The 18,753-nt window shown below is 43.5% G+C and overlaps 1 protein-coding gene across 1 annotated transcript in view; it reads right to left on the bottom strand.

Moving 5' to 3' along the window:
• Positions 1 to 13,994: 13,994 nt before the first annotated feature.
• The window catches only part of VPS4B (vacuolar protein sorting 4 homolog B), a 62,966-nt gene continuing 58,207 nt past the window's right edge, over positions 13,995 to 18,753 (bottom strand). Inside the window, exons 10-11 of the mRNA XM_073550173.1 lie at positions 17,881 to 18,021; positions 13,995 to 15,508 (exon numbers count right to left, since the gene is read on the bottom strand). Of these exons, the coding sequence (XP_073406274.1) occupies positions 15,407 to 15,508; positions 17,881 to 18,021 (243 nt within the window). The 3' untranslated portion in view covers positions 13,995 to 15,406. The remainder of the gene's footprint in view (positions 15,509 to 17,880; positions 18,022 to 18,753) is intronic.

Raw genomic sequence — 18,753 nt, 5'->3', positions numbered from 1 at the left:
AGCACCAGCACGGGCCCTCCACCTGTCATCGCACATTCAACTGTATCGGCTTACCAAATGCGGATGTACAGTAGTTAAAACAAATGATGACAGAGGGAGCGTCAGCTGAAGCTCATTCTCCCATCATTCCCACTCGGTGTCTGACATCTTAGTGTAGCAGACACAATGATGGCAACCCTTGTCCAGAGATGTGGTGGTGCTTTGGAATGCCCGCTGCAGAGACAGGAGCAGCGGGGGAATGAGGAGAGGTGAACATTGTTATATATATATTTTTTAATCAGAAAGTACTTTGTGGTGGCCATAATATTGTATGGAGGACTATGGGGTGTATTACACGATTTAGCAGGCTATGGCGGGTGCATTATACTGTATGGAAGATTATGTGGTATGCAGTATACTATATAGCCCGTGCAGGACTATGGGGCGTGCATTATACTGTATGAATGACTATGAGGTGCATTATACTGTGAGGGGTTAATACTAAAATCAGAGCTTAAGTTTCACTTCTCCATTTCTTTGTAAGGTTTCGTTTCTCCGTTTTTGTTGTTGTAAGATAAATTTTTATAATTGGCATGGGCTGTCATGAAACCAGACTGTTCCCATCTGTATAAGATAAGGGAGGTGGGAATGTTAAACTCTGAAGAATATGCCATTATACTACTTTCTATTTGGATACGGACTTATATGTAGTTTCCGGTTTTCTTGCAATATTATTGGCTTATAAAGTGAAATGATGCTATTGGTACTTGAGAACCTTGCATAGTTTAGCAAAAGATTATAAAAGATGTCACTAAAATAAAGGGGCTTAGTGATCTGCCTCGATCCTCCCGTACAGAGACCCCAGTCTCCGTGTGGTCATTTGAGTTGCTAGCAACACTGGAATAATTTGGAAATCACTGGATCAACCGTGAAGGGTTAATTTAGCCCTCCCAAAATAGCTACCTCGACAGTGGCGCGCAACGTGGGGCCCCCTGAACAGGGACGCCTCTGCCCCTGGAGGACAACAAGACAAAGGACCCTCGGAGCGGACACAGGTGCTGGAAAATTGGGACTGATCACCCCCCACGACAACCACGGTAAGTTGGCAGTTATACTGTTCAGACTGGCCGTTGGTGTGGTTTTCCTGTGCTTGTTGCTGCAAAGAGGATCTGAGGTTTGTCCCCTGGTGGGGTGATTCATGGGTGGAATCATATAGAGGTGTAGTCCCGTTGGGGGCCCAGTGCTCGAACCTTACCTCATAAGGGACGGACACCCCGGATTGACCAGTGATTGTGACTCTCTTTATAGTCAAAATATCCTGAAATTCCCAATCATTATTAGTAATTTGGCATGGTCATGTGATCGAAGATGGGTAGGATACGTAACTCAGGTATATATAGATAGATATATATAACCAGAGGTGTCCGGAGGGATAGTCTGAGACGCCCTCCTCCTTTCACTGATTACCGCGAATTTTGGGCTTCCCAGAGGGGGTTGACCCTGTGGAACAAACGGAGACGGCTGCTCCAGTATTGTGCACAATTTGTCAGGATATTTAGCTCTAAAGGAGAGAATTATGTTTCTGTGGAAGAAAAAGGAAAGTTTGGAATTGTGTGAAGGATCAGATACTGTTAGTCTTATGATTCAAAGACGAGGAAATAAGTGTCTGGAATGCACGAAAAATATTTTCGATTCTGGGATTTCCTAAGGGCGGGAGGTTGCAGCCTTCGCTATGGGATGAAGGAGTTAAAAGGTTGACTGATGATGGATTACTTGAAGGCGCTGAGGTATTCCGTGGCTTGGCACATGAATTGTATAATTAAGGTTATGTGGAAATTGAACAGCAAGTGAATTCTGATTGTTTGTTACTGCTATGTTGAAGAAGGAAAAATTGTCTTATGACAGGGACGGGATGATTTATGGTTCAAGAAAGTGACTGTGGTATGAGAATGTGATTGATTAAAGAAGGAACTAAGTTTGATATTAATGTGTCAGGGAAATAGTTAAAAGTGATGATTTGAAAGAAGAGGTCTCCCTGCTAGATGACAATTGTACAAGGAGACCGAGAGTCGCAGCCCCCACCTTTGCTGAAGACTTTAACCTGCTCTTTTCAGGAGCGAGAGAGAGAAAAAAAAAGCAAGCTAGTAGCTGCAGCTGCTTCAGTACCCCCTCCCATCTTAGCCCACACCATATCCCCCTTCGCCCCCACCGCATCTGCGAGCACCCAGCAAACTCTGCCCCCTCTCAAACTTCAGCTAGTGGGAACTCTGCTCCTCAGCCCCTCCCTGCTAATTCTCGTTACTGCTCAGCTTGTAATCTCTCCCACATGTCCTGTAAATTTACTAGAGGTAGATTCATTATCACAGTTCCGCTCCGGAATACAATTCCAAGATGATGGTGTAGATGGGTTTTTTTTGTTATATAATCCCTATGTAGATGAAGACAGTGAGGAAATCTGTATTTTGCATGCCCTTCCTACAGTTATGATGGCCCTGATAGGCTCAGATCCACCCCCAATATTGCCTGAGGATCAGTGACTCACCCCAAATCTTTCAGAGATACTATCTAAACTCCTGTCAAAAGGGTCAAATGATATAGGGAAAATGCCTGTAGAACCAGTAAAAGTGTTTCTCAAACCTGGTGCCTAATCCACATACTCTTTTGTCCCAAATACCCCAGGATGCTGCTTGGTTTACAGTTATTGATCTTACCAATGCCTTCTTTAGCATTCCGTTACACAATGACTGCCAGTTTCTATTTGCATTCACTCATCAGGGACGACAGTTAACATGGACAGTTATGCCACAAGGGGCCCAAAACAGTCCCAACCAGTTTGCAAAAAAAATATGAGCAGGTGTCTTTTGCCATTGTTAGCCTCCTTAAAGCATCTGGCAGCACTGAACTGTCGGGTTTCGGCCTCGGGACTTCAGTTCTGCCTTGGTCAAGTGATATTCTTGGGTCACTGTCTCCTTCAGGGTGCCAGACACCTCGCAGAAGAATAATAGCTGTCAGCTCCCTTCCTTTCCCAAAAGATGAAACTGAACTCCAGTGTTTTCTTATGCACTTATTGTTGTCAGTGGATACCGGATGCATCCCGCATAATGCAACCCCTTTACAACGCTTTGAAAGACGGTATAATGAACTATAAGGAAAGATGGCAGTGATGAGGATTACCTCCAACATGATTGTTCCCAATTTCTGACTGAAGAAACAGCTACTCCACCAAATGTCAGTGAGAATCCACTCCCAAATCCTGATCTGGTGTTATACACGGATGGTTCAAGATATGCTGACGAGTTTGGTAGATTCCACACTGGATACGCTGTTACCACAGAGGACACTGTAGTGCACGCAGCTGCGCTCCCGCCCTTACAGTCAGCACAAGAAGCAGAACTCCAGGCTCTGTCTACTGCATGTACTTTGGCCAAGAACAGACGGGCTAATATATACACGGACTCACGGTATGCATTTGGCATTGCTCACGATTTTGGGGCTCTATGGGCCAATCGAGGGTTTATTACTACTGCCGGAACCCCAGTGAAAAATGCTGAAGCTGTTAAAACCCTCATGACTCGATCAAATTACCTACTCAGGTGGCTATTATCAAAGTTAAGGCGCACGGTCCTAGGACCAGACCACAGACTGTTGGCAACACATTTGCGGATATGCAAGCAAAAGCCGCCGCTCTCTTATCCGTTGAACCAACCATACCAACTATGGTGACCACACGCTCTCAGCGTAAACAGTTACAAGAAGCACTGACCCTACAAGAACCTGAGGATCTACAACAGACTGAAGTTTTCTGTCGGACCCCGCTTAATGACAATGCAGTGAATGTCTCCAAAGGAAGAGGTGAAGCAATGGAAGACTGATGGGGCACAAATGGATAATGGTCTCTGGAAAAAGGACCAACTCGTGTGTCTCCCTAAGCGGATGTACCCTGCTATTGCCACATGGGCCTACACATCGAGGAAAAAATCAGGCACTGGTGCAAAAATTCTACTGGGCCCCGGTTCTCCATTTGGCCGGAAGCATTCCCTGTTACCAACATGACTGTAAAGACCACATCGAAGAAACTGGTGATGGAAGTTATATGCAGATATGGGGTTCTAGAAGTTGTTGAAAGTGATCAAGGTCCGACCTTTTCTTCTCATGTGTACTAAGAACTTCTGACAATGCTTGGATCAACTGTAGCCCTACATACTCCGTACCACGCACAATCCAGTGGGGAAGTTGAGAGGTTGAATTGCACACTGAAGGGGACAATTGACCAAAATGATGCAGGAGACTACGGCTCCATGGCCAGAGCTCCTACCCATTGTACTATACCATATCCGTACTACCCCTATTGCAAAACATGGCCTGTCCCCATATGACATATTGTTTGGTGCTAGGCCCCCAGTTGCAAATTTCCAGCCTCAGCAGTTATCAGAAGAAACTGACCGTGCTGTTCAATGTGTTATTCAGCTTAGTAAAAATCTTACTAACACCTATGTTCTAGTTTTCTCTTCTTTTCCACATTCAGCAGAAACTGACACCTGTCATAACCTGAAGCCTGGTGATTTGGTAGTCGTGAAGAGGCATGTCAGAAAGCACGGACTAGAACCCTTGTATGACGGTCCCTATCAAGTTCTCCTCATCACCCAACAAGCCAATAGCAAATAAAGGGGCATGATGTTTTGGTTTTTCGCATTTTCCATATTATTATTGGTAGAAGTTAAAGTTAGAAGATATTCAAAGACTCAGAGATCAATATGATAAAGACAATGATCGTACTAAGGACAGTTGGTGGTCAGACACCTTCTCCTTTCTCATTCCAGCCAATTGGTTTAAGGGAATTGGGGGCTGGATAGCTGGGATCTTACAAAGCTTGTTGCACATTGCTGCCTGTATCCTTGTTGTATATGTTCTTTGGAGTATTTCTGTATGTATTAGGAAATTCTGCACTAAGCCAGCTAATGATGATACCAAAGGTGTCGTTGCCCCTGCTCTTCTCTGCACCGATCTCAAAAGGCTACTTGATGAAGATGTTGAAGCCAAGCACATGGCTACCTACAAAAGTTCCCCACCACAGTCATCAAAAATTGTTATTCGTGAACTGCAGTATACATGGGGGACGGGTGCGCCGCGACAGCCATGACTGGTAACACGGCATCAGTCATGTGAAGACCAGTACCCCTCAAGCTGTTAGCTTGGGATAGCACCTCTGATGCTGCATATGTGTTAAAAAAATTTATCTAGGGGGGAATGTGAGGGGTTAATACTAAAATCAGAGCTTAATTTTCACTTCTCCATTTCTTTGTAAGGTTTCGTTTCTCCGTTTTTGTTGTTGTAAGATAAATTTTTATAATTGGCATGGGCTGTCATGAAACCAGACTGTTCCCATCTGTGTAAGATAAGGGAGGTGGGAATGTTAAACTCTGAAGAATATGCCATTATACTACTTTCTATTTGGATACGGACTTATATGTAGTTTCCGGTTTTCTTGCAATATTATTGGCTTATAAAGTGAAATGATGCTATTGGTACTTGAGAACCTTGCATAGTTTAGCAAAAGATTATAAAAGATGTCACTAAAATAAAGGGGCTTCGTGATCTGCCTCGATCCTCCCGTACAGAGACCCCAGTCTCCGTGTGGTCATTTGAGTTGCTAGCAACACTGGAATAATTTGGAAATCACTGGATCAACCGTGAAGGGTTAATTTAGCCCTCCCAAAATAGCTACCTCGACAATACTGTATGGAGGACTCTGGGGAGTGTATTATACTATATGAATGACTATGACGTGCATTATACTGTATGGAGGACTATGGGGAGTGCATTATACTATATGGATGACTGAGGTGCATTATACTGTATGGCATACTATGGGGATCGCATTATACTATATGGATGACTGAAGTGCATTATACTATATAGAGAACTATCGAGAGTGAATTATACTATATGGAGGGCTATGGGGTACATTCTACTGTATGGAGGACTATGTAGAGTGCATTATTCTATAAGGAGGATTATGGGGAGTACATTATACCGAATGGTGGACTTTGGGGTGCAGTATACTATATGGATGATTATGTGGTGCAGTATACTATATGAAGGACTATGGGACCCATTATACCATATTGAGGGCTACGTGAGAGCTATTATATATAATACTAGCTGAAGAGCCCGGCATTGCCTGGGCATAGTAATCAACTGTGGTTAGTTATAACAAATTAACAGTTTTTTTTTTTGGTTGCTGCAAAAATGCAATAACGGGCAATTAAAAGAACATATCTGCACCAGAATGGTATCAATAAAAACATCAGATCGGCACGCCAAAAATAATACCTCACTCAGCCCCAGATCCTGAAAAATGGAGACGCTACGGGTCTCGGAAATGGCAACTTTTTTTTTTTTTTTTTGTTAACAAAAATGTGGAAATTTTTTTCACCACTTAGATAAAAAAAGAACCTAGACATGTTTGGTGTCTATGTACTCGTAATGACCTGGATAATCATACAAACAAAATAGGAAGCACACTGTAGCGCGCCATAGCATGCAATCATGAAATCTGAAAAATGAATTGCATTACTGCATTAAAAATATGAGAAATTGAGAAGGCTTAGTGCATAAAATGGCCAATTTATGTATACCTGGAAGCCACGATAAGGCGTTTCTCGCTTTCCAGGACCCTAACCTTGCCAATCCTCACTTAGACTAGTCTTCATCTGTATGGGAACCTATGTAAATCCTCTCCTTTGATTGAAATCTCTCTCTGTGGAGCGGTGGTGGCCCTGCTGTGATTAAAAACTCCTGCGGCTAAGAGGTGGAGTGCTCAGTCAGAAGGTTAATGAATTCAAATTTAAAAAAAAAAAAAAACTGTCACATCCAAGCATGAACTAAGGGCCCCGTCACACATAGTGACTCACCAGCGATCCCGACAACGATATCAACTTGTCAGGATCGCTGGTGAGTCGCTACATGATCGCTGGTGAGCTGTCAGACAGCTTCACCAGCGATGCCGAGCACTTTAGTTACCAGCACGCTGATGCAGGGAGCTGGTAACTAAGGTACACATCGGGTTTCTAAAGGGCGTGCGTCACGTAGAAACCCGATGTCTACCTTGGTTACCAGCTCCCTGCATCAGCGCGCTGGTAACTATGGTACACATCGGGTTTCTAAGCACCGCCCGATGCTTAGAAACCCTGCGTTTACCTTAGTTACCAGCACGTTGATCGCTGGTCTCCCGCCTGTCACACGCAGCGATGCGTGATGGCTAGCGGGAGACCAGCGATCAAAAAAATGTCCTGGCTATTCCAGGACGATCAGCGATAACCGGCAGGGGGGCTGGTCAGTGTCACACACAGCGATCTCGCTGGTGAGATCGCTGTTGCGTCACAAAACTTGTGACTCAGCAGCGATCTCGCTATGTGTGACGGGGCTTAAGTGTGAACAGGTGCTTAACCTAGTCACCAACTCAAACAAAATAGGAAGCACACTGTAGCGCCATAGCATGCAAATATGAAAAATGAATTTCATTACTGCATTAGAAATATGAAAAATTGAGAAAGCTTAGTGCATAAAATGGGAAATTTATGTGTACCTGGAAGCCTTATATGAGTTGCTGACTCTAGGTTAAGCACCTGTTCACACTTAGATTATGATTGGATGTGACGGTCAGTTTTTTGAAATTTGTATTCATTAACCTTCTGACTGAGCACTCCACCTCTTAGCCGCAGGCGTTTTTATTCACAGCAGGGCCACCACCCCTCCACAGAGATATAGATTTCTGTCTAAGGAGAGGATTTGCATAGGTTCCCATACAGATGAAGACTTTAGCCTAAGTGAGGATTGGCAATAATAATAAATTTTATTTCTGTAGCGCCGACATATTCCGCTGCACTTTACATTTCAGAGGGGATTTGTACAGACAATAGACATTACAGCATAACAATAATCACATAGATTATAACAAATACCAAGAGGAATGAGGGCCCTGCTCGCAAGCTTACAATCTATGAGGAAAGAGGTAGACACGAAAGGTGGGTGGTAACAGTTGCCCTGATTGTATGGACCAACCATAATGTTAAGTGTGTAACAGTACAGGCACAGAGGGCTGATGAATGCATAAAGCATGTGGGAACATGATGCGGGGAACCTGGTTATGGTAAAACTTTTGGCTCTGCCACACAGGGATAGATTAGGTTAATGTGTTGAGGCGATAGGCCAGTCTGAATAAATGCGTTTTCAGGGTTTTTTAAAATTGTGGGGATTGGGGACTAATCGTATTGACCTGGGAAGTGCATTCCAAAGAATTGGCGCAGCACGTATAAAGTCTTGGAGACGGGAGTGGGAGGTTCTGATTATTGAGGATGCTAACCTCAGGTCATCAGCAGAACGGAGGGCGCGGGTAGGGTGGTATACTGAAACACGGGAGGACATGTAGGGTGGTGCTGAGCCATGGAGGGCTTTGTGGGTGAGGGTAATAAGTTTATACTGAATTCTGGCGTGGATGGGTAGCCAGTGTAATGACTGACACAAGGTAGAGGCATCGGTGAGGAATATGATCCTGGCTGCAGCATTCAAGACAGATTGGAGTGGGGAGAGTTTGGTAAGAGGGAGACCGATTAGAAGAGAGTTACAGTAGTCGAGACGAGAATGAATAAGAGAAACAGTAAGAGTTTTTGCAGAGTCAAAAGTAAGAAAAGGTCGAATTCTAGAAATGTTTTTGAGGTGCAGATGACAAGAGCGAGCCAGTGATCGAATGTGGGGGGCAAAGGAAAGCTCGGAGTCAAGTATGACCCCAAGACAGTGGGCATGTTGCTGGGGAGTAATAGTGGAACCACACACAGAAATGGCAATGTCGGGTATAGGTACATTAGTAGAGGGAGGAAACACAAGGAGTTCAGTCTTTGACAGGTTCAGTTTCAGATATAGTGAGGACATGATGTTAGACACAGCGTTTAGACAATCGCTGGTGTTTTCTAGAAAGGCTGGCGTGATGTCAGGAGAAGTGTATAATTGGGTGTCATCAGCATAGAGATGGTACGGGAAACCAAATCTACTGATTGTTTGACCAATAGGTGCAGTGTACAAGGAGAAGAGGAGGGGGCCTAGAACCGATCCTTGAGGAACCCCAACAGAAAGGGGAAGGTGAGAGGAGGAGGAATCGGCAAAAGATACAGTAAAGGAGCGGTCAGAGAGATAGGAGAACCAGGAGAGAACGGTGTCCTTGAGGCCAAAGGAACGGAGCATAGTGAGGAGGAGCTGATGATCCACAGTGTCGAATGCTGCAGAGAGATCTAAGAGAATTAGCTTGGAGTAATGACCATTTGATTTAGCTGTTAGTAGATCACTAGAGACTTTAGTGAGGGCAGTTTCAGTAGAGTGTAAAGAGCGGAAACCGGATTGGAGAAGGTCAAGAAGAGAGTTTTCTGAGAGATAGCGGATAAGACGGGAGTGGACCAGGCATTCCAGGAGTTTAGAGATGAAGGGAAGATTAGAGACAGGTCTATAGTTAGCGGCACAGTTTTGTTCGAGGGATAGTTTTTTAAGTAGTGGATGTATGATGGCATGCTTAAATGAGGAGGGAAAGATACCAGAAGAGAGAGGTTAAATATTTTAGTTAGGTGAGGAGTGACAGCAGGGAAAAGGGACTGGAGGAGATGTGACAGAAATGGGTCACTGGTGCAAGTGGTTGGGCGAGAAGATGCAAGGAGCCGGCTTAGGCTAGTTTCACACTAGCGTTTATGAGCGCGACGGCCTGCGCATGGCCGCCGCTAAGCCCCACCCCCGCCGGTAGCTCCGCCCAACGGCGCATGACGCTGCATGCGCCCTGCGTCCCCTATCTTTATCACTGGGGGCGCAGGCCGTGCGCAGTATGCGTTTGGCGGCACATGCGTCCTTTTGACGGTGCGCCGACCTGCGCCAAACGCAACCTGCTGCAGTTTGGTTGCGTCGGCGCACCGTCAAAAAGGCGCATGCGCCGCCAAACGCATACTGCGCACGGCCTGCGCCCCGTGATAAAGATAGGGGACGCAGGGCGCATGCAGCGTCATGCGCCGGTGGGCGGAGCTACCGGCAGAGGCGCGGCAGGGGGCGGGGCTTAGCGGCGGCCGTGCGCAGGCCGTCGCTGCGCTCATAAACGCTAGTGTGAAACTAGCCTTACTTCTTCCTCTGTGACCGATTCAAAATCAGAGAGTGAGCTAGATGCAGTGGGGGAGGGAGGACAGTGCATGGTATGAGGTGATTGGGAGATAATTTCCTGTCGGATCTGGTCAATTTTTTCTTTGAAGTAATTGGCCAGATAGTCATCTTGGAGCTCCGTGGTTGGGGCCTGTACTCTTGGGTTGAGTAGAGAATGAAAAGTGTCAAAGAGACGTTTTGGGTTATTGGACAGTGAGGTGATGAGGGTGTTGAAATAGGTTTGTTTGGAGAGGTGAAGGGTAGTGTTGTATGTTTGAAGCATAAACTTATAGTGGATGAAATCTTTGTGTAGATTGGATTTTCTCCACAGACGTTCGGCGCACCTGGAGCACCGCTGCAGGAAACGCGTTTGCAGGGTGTGCCAGGGTTGTCGCCGTCTGTGTTGTGGTGTTCTATTTATAGGGGGTGCAAATTCATCCAGGGCACTTTGAAGTGTTTCATTGTAATGCTTCAATGCAGAATCAGGACATGAGAGGGAGGAGATAGGGGCCAAAGAAGACTGCAAGTTCTTCATAAGTTTCTGGGTGTTAATGGCCTGTATGTTTCTATAAGTATGGACAGTGGGGGTGACCTGAGCAGCCTGGCAGCTCTTGATAGAGAATGAAAGAAAAGAAGATTGTGGTCAGAGAGCGGGAGAGGGGAGTTTGCAAAATCATCTACTGCACAAAGCCGAGAGAAGACTGAGCACAAAGCCGAGAAGAAAAGACTGAGTCCAGGGAGTTTCCGTCTTCATGCGTTGGAGAATTAGTAAGCTGTGAAAGGCCAAACGAGGAGGTTAGGCTAGTTTCACACTAGCGTTTATGAGCGCAGCGACGGCCTGCGCACGGCCGCCGCTAAACCACGCCCCCTGCCGCGCCTCCGCCCACCGGCGCTGCATGCGCCCTGCGTCCCCTATCTTTATCACTGGGGGCGCAGGCCGTGCGCAGTATGCATTTGGCGGCGCATGCGTCCTTTTGATGGTGCGCCGACCTGCGCCAAACGCAACCTGCTGCAGTTTGGTTGCGTCGGCGCACCGTCAAAAAGGCGCATGCGCCGCCAAACGCATACTGCGCACGTCCTGCGCCCCCTGTGATAAAGATAGGGGACGCAGGGCGCATGCAGCGTCATGCACCGGTGGGCGGAGCTACCGGCGGAGGCGCGGCAGGGGGCGCGGCTTAGCGGCGGCCGTGCGCAGGCCGTCGCTGCGCTCATAAACGCTAGTGTGAAACTAGCCTTAGAGATAAAAGGTGAGTAGCAGACGGGGAGAGGGGAAGAGCAATGGGGATGTTTAAATCTCCCATGATGAGGGTAGGGATGTCACAGGAGAGAAAATGTGGAAGCCAAGTGGCAAAATGATCCAGGAACTGATGAGAGAGGCCGGGAGGACGATACACCACCGCCACTTGCATGGAGAAGGGGGTGTAGAGAGTCTGACAGCATGGACCTCAAAAGAAGGGAAGACTAGTGAGGGTAGTTGAGGGAAACCTGAAAGGTACATTTGGGTGATAGGAGCAGACCAACGCCTCCACCTGCTCTATTGTCTGATCTTGGGGTATGAGAGAAGTGTAGTCAAGGAGTTTGTATGTTCTCCCCGTATTTGCGTGGGTTTCCTCCGGGCACTCCGGTTTCCTCCCACATTCTAAAGACATACTAATAGGGAATTTAGATTGTGAGCCTCATCGGGGACAGTGATGATGTGTGCAAACTGTAAAGTGCTGCGGAATATGTTAGCGCTATATAAAAATAAAGATTATTATTCTATTATTAGTCCCCCCGTATGAAAGAGCAGCAGCAGCGGTAGTTGACTGCTGGATCCAGGTTTCAGTAAAAGCAAGGAGGTTAAGAGGTTAGGGTCGTGGAAAACGAGAAACACCTTACCGTGGCTTCCAGGTACACATAAATAGGCCATTTTATGCGCTAAGCCTTCTCAATTTTTCATATTTCTAATGCAGTAATGCAATTCATTTTTCATATTTCATGTTTGCATGCTATGGCTCTACAGTGTGCTTCCTATTTTGTTGGAGTGTATACGAGTTGGTGTCTCTAGGTTAAGCACCTGTTCACACTTAGTATATGCTTGGATGTGACGGTCAGTTTTTTGAAATCTGGAGAATGATAATGGTAGGTCAGTTTTAGCATTTAGTGAACCTAGTAAAAAAGCCAAAACAAAACACAGTGTGGTATTGCACACTTGTTTTGCAATTTCACCGCACTTGGAATTTTTTTCCCGTTTTCTACTACATGACATGGTAAAACCAATGGTGTCGTTTAAAAGTACAACTCGTCCCGAAAAAAACCAGCCCTCACATAGCCATTTTGACCAAAAACTAAAAAGTTATGGCTCTGGGAAGAAGGGGAGCAAAAAATGAAAATGCAAAACCAAAAATACCCCTGGTTGTTAAGGGGTTAACAGAAAGTGCACGCTACCCCGCCCTGCGCACCTGGATGACGTCACCAGAAATGCACCACTGGGCATGGTTCACATAAACCGGATTCCTTGGCATGCCGGAGGCAGGCTGCACAGCCAAGAGACCCCACAGGTGGGAAGCGGTTCGTGGACCAGGAGCACCGCTTGAATTGGTTAGGGCTGAGGAATCCTCCTTCATGTTGCATCGGCCACAAACCGCTTGACAGGGGGAAGGAGAAGCTGCGCCCCCTGTGGCAACCTCCGAAGGTAACTCTGAGTCTTCCTCTCGTGCATATCCTCACAGGAACAGGAAATATACTAAAGGGTGAGGATGGGTAGAGCTTTTTAAACTTTCGTGTTTCCTGTCCCTGAAAGGATAAGAACGACCTCCATGGTAGCGTCAGGAGGGATGTCTTGGAAATATTTTTTTTTTTATTTTCACGGCTCTACATTACAAACGTCTTTGAAGCACCTGGGGGTTAGAGGTGTGCCCCACAAATCTAGATAAATTCTTTGAGGGGTCCAATTTCCAAAATGGGGTCATGTGTGGGGGTGTTAACACTCCACTGTTTAGATAAGTCAGAGGCTCTCCAAATGCAACATGGCATTCCGCTCGTTTCCAGTCATTTTTGTGTTTCAAAAGTCAAACCATGCTACTTCCCTTCCTAGCCCTGCCATGCACCCAAACATGAGTTTTCCTCCACATTGGGTATCGGCCTACTCAGGAGAAATTGCACAAGTTTCGGGGTCCATTTTCTCCTGTTAACCTTGTGAAAATAAATAATTTGGGGCTAAAGTGAAGTTTTAGTGAAAAAAAATAAAATGTTAGTTCTTCCCTTCCATATTGCTTTAGTTCCTGTGAAGCACCTGAAGGGTTAGTAAACTTCTTGAATGCGGTTTTGAGTACTGTGGAGGTGTGTAGTTTTTAGAATAGTGTTACTTTTGGGTGTTTTCTGTCATATAGGCCCCCAAAGTCACTTCAAATGTGATGTGGTACCTTAAAAAAAAAAAAATAAAATAAAAATAGATTTTGTTGGAAAAATGAGAAATTTCTAATCAACTTTTAACCCTTTTAACTTCCTAACAAAAAAAATAAAAAATGTGTTTCGAAAATGATGCAGAGGTAAAGTAGACATGTGGTAAATGAACGATAATTTATAATCTATTTTGTGTAACATAACTCTGGTTTAAAAGCATAAGAATTGAAAATTGCAAAGTTTTCAAAAATTTGCGATATATTTACAAATATACTCAAGTCATATGGAACAAATGTTACCACTATTATGAAGTACAGTGTGTGACCAAAAAACACATTTCAGAATCACTGGGATCCGTTGAAGCGTACCACATAGAGTGACTGGTCAGATTTCAAAAATTTAGCCTGGTCGTTAAGGGGTTAACAGCAATTCTGTATACAAATGCAAAATAAATACACATGTCCAGAAAAGAATAGAGTTTTATTGAGTGCACAAGAAGACTCAGCAGCCATATGATTCCACATAAAAGAATGGACACAAAGATAAACAAAAAAAAAAAAAAAAAATCCCACTGCCATGAGTGCCACAAAAGAAAAACACATTAAAAAACGAAAAACAGGAAACATCCATTTGTTAACATGCTTGTTGATAATAGTATTGCAAGAGGAGACTGCTGAAATAAGACAAAGTCAAGGAACGAGCGCTTTGTAATAAATTTGTTTAACCCTTTTACTTACAAGGCACAATGTCATTTAATATTACAAAACTGCCGAATACAGTCATGTTGCAGAATTCATAAGTTTACTGTGTTCTTATTCGTTTTATGTTGAGTATTTAAGCAAGGCATCTACAGTATAGAAAATAGGAATCCCTTTCACCCAACAAAATCCCATCAAGTACCACTATAGGAATTGCAAATAAAAAATTAGACCAGTGCCATTCATTTCCAAATTGGGAAATGAGCGGCACTGATGACATGTCTACAGATATCTACATGTTTATATGCACATGTACCACTCTGATGAGTAGGACAGGTGCAAGATACCTCACGATAGACACCCTTAAATTAACGGGAATGTTCTTATGTCCTGAAATTTTATATGGGGGTGGGGAAGACAATTGTAAAATACATTTTGTAATTAGACAGTGAAACCACAGTAATTATGGCATGTGATTGACTTGAGTATATACTTGGAAATGTAAAAAAAATATATATATACACACACAAACTGTATAACAAGCTAAGCCGCTACTTTTTCAAGACTATAAGAGTAACTTTCACAAAGTATATACATTCATATATTATTGTATTTTCAAAAAAATACAAAAAATTCTGTGATTTGGAGAACTAAAAAGCATTTTTTTTATTTGATAAATCTTAGAAAAAAAATATCCACATTCTACGGAATACTTAAATATTGCAGTTACGGTAGTTGTTAACAAATGGTACTTAAATAATGGAATGAGTGCACAAAATCAAATTTGTCTGCTTTTCAAAACAACAACAAAAAAAAATTAGTAAGTTCAGTAAAATTCAGACTTTAAAAGTGCCAATTGTCTCCACCAGCTGAACGGACAAGATCCTTATTACAGCATAATGCGTTCCAATTATACAAAAGCTGGGCTTGCTATAGAAAGCTGTAAGGTGGACCTATAGTCTGAAGACTACATACAGAAGTCCTAATGTTTGGATATTGTCTGCCATACATAGGGTATAAGATGATTCAGAAGAATACAGAGGATCGGTTCATAGAGTATCACTTGGGAGAACAGTTTTTCTGGCATATCATTCTGTAGTGCCGTAACAAATAGGGATATCTATTAATAGGGAAAGCTATTGAAGGCAACCTTGCATTTCTTTTTTTCAGTTTGCTTAACCTTCCTGTCCGAAGTCTTCTGTAAATTTCTTTAATTTCTCCAAATCCTGATCATTTACAGTCGGTTTGGTGTGAGCTTGTGACCTAAGCATGTCAGGCTGAAAATAAAAACAGGTGTATATTTAGAAAGCGTTCCCTTACCCCACCTGGCCCCAAGGCTGGATTTAGAGATCGGCAAATGTGAAATATAATTTTCTTTTGAACGACAGCAATTAAACTAATAATATTAATATAAGATTCATATTAAAAGAATGATACATTTCACTTTCTCTTATTACTAGTTATATTACATTTGATAAATGGACTAAAGAAATTCTGGTAATCATAATTATTAGATGGCAGGCCAGAAGGGAGACGTTCAGATTCTTGAGACTACATGCAGATTTTGGCGACATTTGCTCAAACTAAAAAGTGTTATTACTAAAGAGGTCAGAATATACATTAAGTAGTTGCTGATGATCGCTAAAGGTGTAGTTCGAAACTAATGTTGATTTTAATTCTAAATGGCTATTTAATATAATAATTAAATCACTTTTCTAATAAACCTTAAAGTCCCTACCATTCCCTCTCTGCCCTAACTAGGTTCATTCTATAAAAACTTCCTGTTTTAGGACATCTCGTTTGAGAACCACCAGTGCATGCTGGGATATTCAAGCAGCATCGGGAGAAGGTGCTGTGATCAGTGCTGCAGCCGCTTTCCCTACCCTGAAATGAAGCAGCAGTGATCTGTTTCAGGGGTTGGGCTAATTACTGCTCTACTGAGCATGCAGTTGTTAATTCCAGCGTATGCTCAGTACGACCTCCCTGCTCACTGTGTGATATTCCTTTTCAATGCACAGTGACCATGAGCGTCGTGACACTGCCAGCGCTAATGAGAAGTGATGAGCACATTGTCCGTGTGCATTGTAAAGGAGATATTGAGGAGACCATGGACTGCAAAGACCAGGCCCATCCCCCAAAACAGTCTGGGGGGTAGGGCTGGTCTCTGCTACTCCTGCTCTTTCCCAATGCTCTTGGCCAGTTCATCACTTATCATAAGAGCCGGTGAGGGAGCGCACCATCACTGAGCATTGAAAAAGGATTATCGCACATGGAACTATTGAGCATCTGAATTGAGAAACAAATGCAAGCTCAGTAGAGCAGAGACTAGGCACAGCCCCTGAAATCGACGTCACTGATGACGCTTTGTTTCAAGGTGGGGAAAGCAGCTGCAGCAGTAAATGTAGTTCCCTTCCCCAATGACATGTCGTTTAAGTATCCTAGCAAGTACTGTGGATTCTTAAATGAAATGCCATCACACCAGAAGTTAAAAAAAAAGAAAGCAGTTGGTGTAGCGAGTGAATGGTAGTGAGTGTTTTTAATTAAAGTATAGTAGAAAAGAAGTTAGATTATGACATTAGACATTTAGGATCAAAATTAACGTGTAGTTTTGGACTAACCCCTTCAACGCCTTGGATATGTACGGCATACATATATGGCAGAACTGTAATCGGAAGGAGGGGGCGCTCAGTAGCTCAATACAGAGTGGGTATATTGGCTTTATAATGTAGCTGGCACACAGGAGAACACGCTGCCATCACAATGGTCAACTGTGACAATGGTTAAAAAGTTGGGAATGTGTGCGGGGAGAAGGAAAAAAAAAAAAAAAAATGGGGAGTAGTTTCCAATGTGCATCCTTCCCCTCCCCCATGGCGTGATCTCTGGATGCTGATGGGTTACTATGCCAGCCAGGGGCTAATAGAGAAGTGTTAAGATATTAAAAGAAACTAAAATTAAAGTGTGAAATTACCCTCCTTTCCCCCAAAATATACATAGCAAGATTAAAAAAATAACAGGAGATAAAAAAAATTCTGGACATCAAATAGTAGCAATAAGAAAAACTACAACTTGACCCTCAAACACAACTCTTAAGCTGAAAAACAAAACAAAAAAAAAAAAAAGTTAGGCATGTCCCTCAGAATATGGTGACCGTGGCTACTTTTTCGTTGGTAGTAAAACAAAAAAAAACAAAAAAACACATTACTGTAAATATTGGACCAACATAACTTTATTCTACTTTTAGTAAGATTTTAAAAAGTTACTTTTACCACATGGTGAATATGGTAAAAACAAATCCTCAAAAACGCAGACATTTTTTTCAATTCGCCCTCACTTGGAATCTTTATCCCATTATCGGTATACTGTATATTAATATGAATAGTGTTATTCAAAACTACAATGCATCATGCAAAAAATAAGCCTTAATATGGCTAGGTCAATTGAAAAATTAGGAGAGGAAATAACTAAAGCAAAAAAATACAAAATATTCTATTGAGAGTGTCTAAAAGCAAGAGTCACTATAGAAAACATTTTGTCAGAGTTGGTTTAAAAAAAAAAAAAAAAAAAAAAATGCAAAAAAAAAATCATCAGCAGAATTTCTTCTGCTACTACTGTAGCTCTACACTTTATATAGGTGCTAAATAGAACTTACCATGCTTACAACTGGCTCCAATAACTTATTTCCAGGAACGTCCACCCATGTCATTTCAATGGCATTAGGATCTCCGGGAGAACATGGAGTAAGTAAATCATTGCAAATTACATTAGGATCGAGTGGGGATTTACCTTGAACCTGTTACGGTTGAAAATAAATAAAAATGAAATCCTACACAAACAAATGCGCACAAAACATACCTGCAGCGATACGCAGAACATGTTTCTTTATTGGACATTAGATCATACTTTGTCCAATGAATCCTTTACTACCGTATATAAGCAGAGATTTTCAGCACTTTTTTTGTGCTAAAACGCCCCTCTCAGATTTATACATGAGTCATACGCCAGAAAGCTAGCGGGGGAGCAGAAGACATCATACTCAGTCCTACTCACCCTCCTGGCGTCTGCATATTAGGCTCTGCTACATCTTAGTCCAGGCGTCTGCATCTCTCTTCCTGTGCAGTCATGTGACCTCGCTCATTAAAGTAATGAATATGGATGCGTCTCGACTCCCATAGGGGTGGAGTGCATATTCATTACTTTAATGAGCGGTGTCACATGACCACACAGGAAGACGACAGGAAGAGAGATGCAGATGCCGTGACTGAGATGTAGCAGAGCCGAATATGCAGACACCAGGAGGGTGAGTAGGACTGGGGGGAGGGTGAGCCATGCCATATTCACCTGTCCCCGTTCCACCACTGCGCTCAGTTTCCCGGGTAAAACTCTGACCCCGTGGGCCAAATCTGTCCCGCAGGGTGAGTATATTTGGTCCACGAAGACAGGCGAGTCACCTACTTGGCATCGCATTTTCCACTATATCGGCATCTTAGAGGCCGACAGAATTTAAAGCGATAATGCATTGCAC

The sequence above is a fragment of the Dendrobates tinctorius genome, unplaced genomic scaffold, assembly GCF_039654945.1.
Source record: "Dendrobates tinctorius isolate UK_male_01 unplaced genomic scaffold, ASM3965494v1 ptg000163l, whole genome shotgun sequence".
NCBI lineage: Eukaryota > Metazoa > Chordata > Amphibia > Anura > Dendrobatidae > Dendrobates > Dendrobates tinctorius.
Note: the sequence above shows the minus strand (reverse complement) of the source record. Positions and strands in the feature narration are given on the sequence as shown.